The 6,338-nt window shown below is 57.6% G+C and overlaps 1 protein-coding gene across 1 annotated transcript in view; it reads right to left on the reverse strand.

Moving 5' to 3' along the window:
• The window catches only part of COL4A2 (collagen type IV alpha 2 chain), a 155,105-nt gene that overhangs the window by 39,724 nt on the left and 109,043 nt on the right, over window positions 1-6,338 (reverse strand). The window contains exons 19-23 of the mRNA XM_029938399.1: window positions 5,821-5,920; window positions 5,720-5,770; window positions 4,738-4,782; window positions 1,616-1,669; window positions 681-747 (exon numbers count right to left, since the gene is read on the reverse strand). Coding sequence (XP_029794259.1) covers window positions 681-747; window positions 1,616-1,669; window positions 4,738-4,782; window positions 5,720-5,770; window positions 5,821-5,920 — 317 coding nt within the window. The remainder of the gene's footprint in view (window positions 1-680; window positions 748-1,615; window positions 1,670-4,737; window positions 4,783-5,719; window positions 5,771-5,820; window positions 5,921-6,338) is intronic.

Here is a 6,338-nt window from a genome sequence, read left to right on the forward strand (position 1 = left end):
CACATGTGATCACTCAGAGGGGTGCTGGAAATCGCCTTTTTAACCTAGAAGGACTCACATTCATACAGGTCCTGAGTCTCCTGTTCTTATCAGAGTTAGGCTCGTGTTTTGGTAACGATCCTGCGAGGGTGGGAGGCTGAGTGAAATCACCAGATGGGCGTTACCTGCGACACACGCAAACCCTTTCACGCACACTCAGGAGTCAACGGGGCGCCGGGGGCCTCTCCCGGGCGTCGGTCACGCCAACACCTGGGACTCCTCCAAGGTGAAAAGGAGGTGGCTGTTTATAGATTACGGATGATGGCCAAGCTCAGGCTTCAGACTGGCCAGCAGGAGGCGCAAGCGCCCGGGGCCCGTGGGGCAGAAACCTGCGAGGGCGGCAGGGAGTCCCGCCGGAGGCGGAGGTGCCGGAGGCCTGGGTTTCTCCAGGGGCTCTCCGGGGGCGGAACCAGAACCGGCTCGACGGGTGCCGGGCGCGGGGCCGCCCAGCAGAGGGCGCTCCCTCAGCCCCTCTGCGGCGCCTCATTTAAGCATTTGATGAAGTTGTGATGTTCCAAACATCTTTCATTTTGCTTCGCTTTGTTTTACGTTGAAAACCTTTCTTGCCAGTTTATGACTCTGTGTCCGAAACAGAAGAGAATCCCATGCAGGTAAACGCGCAGGGGAAGTCACGTACACACCTTTGGCCCCGGAGGGGTGAGGCGAGTACGCAGGTGCACCTGGGGGGCCGCGGTCTCCCACTTCTCCCTGGGGGAAGACAAGAGGAAGACAGAAGGATGTGAGACCCACCCTCTGGAGTTTTGGAAACGACCCCTATTCCCAGGACATGAGGCTGAATGTGCACCTTCAGCTGGGGCCCCGCTCGGCCCAGCCGCGGTGGGGGCGGGCCTTCCGGCCGCCAGCCACACCCACCGAGGGCAACAGGGCGGGCACCAACCTCGAGTTGAAGCCCTTGCCAAGCACCGGAAGTGGGCGGGGACGACTTTCTGCAGTGGAGACGGTTCCCCGTGTACCCCAACTACCCATCGGATACCGGCTTGCAGCCACACAGCAGCTGGGTGGAGGGGACTATACCCTGATCTGGATCGTCAGACCGAAAAGTTTCCAGCGCCGCCTCCGTGTCCTTGAGTCTCCCAGTGGGGCCCCCCCGAAGGCGACAGCTGAACCCCCCATCCTCACCGGATCCGCTCCCCACCAGCAGAAAAGTCTCCTCGCCTGGCTGGGTCCCCATCACCTGACCACCTGCACCCCACCTGCTCCTCAGCCTACTGGTCCTCACCCCCCTGCCGGCCCATTCTGCAAACGAGTTAATCATATGCCCCCTTGGGAACACGGGGTGCCCCACGCTCTTGTTACTACAAAGCCTGGCCCCACAGCCCCACTGGTCCACGCTGTTCCCGGGCACAGATCCCGAGTGTGGCCTCCACGTGCCCTTGCTTGGCGTGCGGCGCCGTGAGGCCCGGACACGTGACCGGTAAATCCGTGTGCGTCTCGTCTGTCCAGTGCGGGGTGTTGTGTGTTTGTGTAGCTAGTATCACACAGGACAGAGGACCCCTCCTCCAACGGGGTCAACGGCAGGAGACCAGACCTCCAGCCAGAGGAAAACTGAGCTCACCTTGGGTCCTGGGGGTCCGTCAGGGCCTTGATAACCATCCAGTCCTTTGCTTCCCTGCAGGAAAGATGTTCAGTGCTTATTTTTACCTCTAACATAGAATTTAAAGAAGTGACCACAGTACCATTATTATGGCTGACAAAACTAACAACAGCTCACTAAAATTACCTACTATTCACTCTGTGCCCAGCTTTCCCGGATTACGGTCTCAAAGTCTAAATGTCACCCGTGGCTGATGGGCTCGTAAGCCTCGTAATTACTTAAAACTTTTAAAAAATATTTGTGTTTTTGAGTCAGAGAGTGAGCGGGGGAGGGGCAGAGAGAGCCGAAGACACAGAATCCAAAGCAGGCTCCAGGCTCCGAGCTGTCAGCACAGAGCCCGACATGGGGCTTGAACTCACGAGCTGTGAGATCATGACTTGAGCCTAAGTTGGATGCTTAACTGACTGAGCCTCCCTGGCACCCCTGTATCATAATTCTTAATAGTTTCCTCCTCCTTTCTACTTTTTTGGTAACTTTTCTTGTTGCTGCTGTTGAAGAAACTGGGCCACCGGCACCACTGGTGGAGGCGGGCCAGCCTTCCTCGTGGTGTGGACGACGTGCACCTCCGTCCCGTGTGGTCCCTCTACCAACGGGCTCTCCTGGGGGGCCCAGACACCAGTGCACCTTCTGAGCAAGAGTTGTTCCCAAGGTGTGTTGTGTCCTTCCCGCTCCGTCACTTCAGGAGGCACGGGGGCCGGGCTGCCCCACTCAGTGATTCTACGATCAACTCAGCGATTCAAACCTTCCCCCAGGAGGGATTTTTGAAAAATTTTAGTGAGCCCCAAACAGAAACGTTAACTAATGCACCTTAATTTAGAATTCTTCTCTTCATTTAAAAAGCGCTCAGTCCTGTTTCTAATTCCCCTGAATGGAAGAGAATGTTTACCCTCACCAACCACATCATAGCTGGATGTATCTGTAAAGCTTTTTAAAAAAACCTAGAAATTCATTCCCTCTTGCCAACGAATATGTATGTGAGGCCCCACATTTAGAATACCAGGAGCCAGTGGTTATTTTACAGGATATTCCGGAATGCCGGCATTCGCGTGCTGGCAGTCCTGCTGTTTAGCATGAGAAATGATGGGGTGAACTTCGTGCTTCTCAGGCCTGTGACGTAGACGGACCGCCTTTCACACGAGGTGGAGCCGGAAGCGAAGATTCAGATTCAGAAGTGAAGGCAAATTTCTCCGATGTCCGACTGATCTCCTTGGCGGCCATCTCTTGAGATGGACGAGGCGTTCTTAAGGAGCTTGCCTATGACCTTGGCTGGCAGTAGGCGCTCAGGTCTCAGCTGTGCGTGCGCCCACATAACAACTCAGCCCAGACACCTGCTGGACGCCGCCAAACATGCATGTCGTCCTCCGCCCCTGAGCATCATCCGGCTGGGTGTGACGCCAGCGCTGACCAGTAGCGGGCACCCCGGTAGGATGTGCTTACTACCCTAAACCACAATGGCACCAACACTTCCAAAATATGTCTGAGCAAAGGTTTGGACTGAGCCAGGCACTACTGAAAGCCCACAGGGGAAAGGGAAAGATTGAAAAGTGTTCAGGCTCTCTCTCACGTCTGGCTCTCTCTATTCATTTATGGATCTCTCTATTGGCTGCGGGAACCCCAAAAGCCAAAACAATGATCTAGAAGTTTCCCTGTGAGTTCTTGGCAGCAGTGGGTGGGCTGGGGGGGCAGGCTGAGTATTACGTAGAACTCGGCAGAGTAAAGGGGGAAATTGGTACTTAGGGTCACATGAGACCACAGGGAGCGGGACCCCAACTGCCAGGCTCACCAGGAGTTGAAGCAACTCTAAAGGATTATCTCTGGGTCTCTAGGCTCCGACACAACAACAGGGTTGTGCGTTCAAGGTGGGATTATCTGGGGATCAGATGAGTAACTGAGCAGCGCGCTGGGGATCACGGGGCACTTGTTAAGGGAGATGGCGTCCCACGCCCACCGTGCGGTCTAAAGAGCGGGAGCTCTGCCATCTATGTGTATCCCGGCATTTCCTATTTGTATGGTTGAGTAAACTGTCTCCCCACAGGGACGTCCCATTTGGCTGGAAGTGTCCCCATCCTCCCGTGGAAGATGCAGCCTTCGATGCTGACATCTGGCCGCAGCACTTAGAGGCCCCGGGTGGCCAGTGTCTAACCTGGAGTCTTGTTTCACATAAACAGTGAGTTCCAGGGGACAGCTGTATCCAACTGCATTAAAAAAAACCTACATAACTCCCGAGTGCTGGGCGCAGGAAAAACCCACAATTATGGTTTCCTGGCTCGCGGCAGGCAATGAAAGTAAGAACACAGTTCCGTGGGCAGCGGAGATGGATCCCTTGTAGATGTTCATGTTTGCCTTAGCTCTCTGTCTCTTCACTTGATTAATGAACCCCCTACGCTGGAATTTGGCCTTGTGGCCTTTGCTTGGGGTCAGCCTGGACAGCCGCCCCCCGGAACGCTGCCTCTGGGGGCACCGAGTCCGTTACTAAGGTCATGAGAACGTGGCTGTGATTAGGGGAACCCTGGTGTCAGCTTCCTGGCCCGAGTTTGGGATGAAAGGACCGGAACGGGAGGAGCCAGACGAGCCAGGGCTGCAGGCGGGAAGGGTTGAGGCCCGTCCCGCTGCGAGCGGGTCAGCAGAGGGTTGGCGGCGCCCAAGTCTAGAGCCAGCGCCGTCGGGAGCCGAACCCCAGAGGCCAAGTCCATCTGAAGTCCCCGGACAAAGGTGGGGGAGCTCCCCGCGGGGGCTGACGAGCCCCATGGACACCGCCACCCGGGGTGGGGCCCAGGCTTCAATGGAGTCATGATTCAGAGGCTGAACTGATTTTTCAAAAAAGTCTCTTTCCCTAAACTCCCTAGGTCCAAATAATGGGAATCCTGGCCCATGGGCGCCAAGAGGTGTGTCCCGTAGTGTTGACAGTGCGGTGGCTTCGAACGGCAGGGGCTGGAAACCAGCAAGGGCTCGGGGGCACGTCCAGTGCGTCCTCTCCCTGCAACGCCGCACCGCTCGCGGCCAGAACTCTGTGGACGCATCCGTGCTAACAGGGAATACTCTCTAAGGCACAGTGGTGAAGAAAACACGTGCCGCAGACTTACTTTTTGTCCTGGTGAGCCTTTTTCGCCATCGAAGCCAGGAGCACCCTGGGTTGGGACAGAAAACAGAAGTGATAACGTCTCAGAAAGTGCCGCAACATTTCCCGGAGGCCACAGTTTGGCCCCTGACGCGGGCTGACATGAAGTGCTTTCCTATGGAAGTATCAAAACCACCTGAAGACCCTTATATTTTCTGAAGGAGGCGAGTCACTTTAGAGATATTTGCATATGATGCATCACATCTACCGCCTAAAGACTACGGAAAAATCTAGAAAGACGGAATGGCCCAACCAGCGAAGGCGTTAGCAGAGGCTCTCCCCAACTTTCTCAGGGTCTCTTCTTATTTTCGAAGATTCTAACTTGTGCCTTTTTAGTGGCGGTGGCTACCGGAGGGCCACCACAGGGCCACTTTGCCTTTGTTCTGGCCCACGGCCCTGGCCACATTTCCCAGTGCCCTTGCGGGGAGGTGTGGCGGGTGAGGAGCTCTGGCTGATGGAGGGAGGGCAGAGGTGACAGGTGTCCCTGGAGGCCACGCCCTGAGGACAGAGGTCTGCCCTCAGGCATGGGAGCCACAGGTGCTGAGTGTCCATGGGGGAGACACCCCCTGGCCCCCAGCACCCCACCCACTGTCCTGCCTGGGGTGCTTTGGACTCTCAGGGAAACAAGAATCAACTGCTTGTGTTGGGGACGGTCCACCTTTCTGCCACCATGGGTGGCGGCCGCCTCGCAGACAGGTGTGTGTGCTCTGGCCCCGCCCATCGGCAGTGGAGGTCCAGAGTCTCCAACATCAGTTACGGGGGGGACGGCGGGTCCACCCCACGGTCCGTGGGCCGCTGGGAGTGGGGAGGCTGTGCGTGGGAGGTGGGGGTCTGTGGGCCGTCTCTGTGCCTCCGGCCGGACCCCACAGGGACCCTCGAGGCTGCTCTAAGGATGCAGTCTACTCAACACGAGTCAAAGAAAACCACAGTTATGGCGCCTCGCTTACCCGTGGGCCAGAGAAGCCCATGACCCCTTCTTCTCCCTTGAAGGCGATGCCCTAGGAGAGAAGAGAGTTGGGATGTGAGGCAGCAGGCCCGCCCACTTCACCCCCTCGGGGGCCCCAGCCTGCTGGGACTCCCAGGGTCCCCCATCCAGTGCAGCACGACATGGGGTCACAGGCGTCCTGGACCAGCATCGATCCAGGGCACTGCCGGCACCGTCACATAGCGGGGGTGATGCCCGGGAGGTCTTGCAAGGACAGCACAGTGATGATGTGCTGGACCCAGAAACAAAGCCGCCACCAAGCCCGCCCGGCCCTTTGCCCACACACTGCTCTCTTAAAGCCCTACGTTCAGGTCATGAACCCCAGAAAATGCTGGTTTGTGGGTGTGTATTATGCACAGGAAGACCTAAAATTGTTTTCTGAAAAGAAGTGTCAAAGTGCTGCCTGGTGTCACAGGTGGATGCTGCTAGAGCCGTGTGCGTGGTCACCGGCAGTGGGGGGGGAGGTGGGGAGCCTCCTGCACGGTGACCTGGAGTGGGGGGGGGGGGGGGGGGGGGGGGGGGGGGGGGGGGGGGGGGGGGGGGGGGGGGGGGGGGGGGGGGGGGGGGGGGGGGGGGGGGGG

The sequence above is a fragment of the Suricata suricatta genome, chromosome 4 (assembly GCF_006229205.1).
Source record: "Suricata suricatta isolate VVHF042 chromosome 4, meerkat_22Aug2017_6uvM2_HiC, whole genome shotgun sequence".
Lineage (NCBI taxonomy): Eukaryota > Metazoa > Chordata > Mammalia > Carnivora > Herpestidae > Suricata > Suricata suricatta.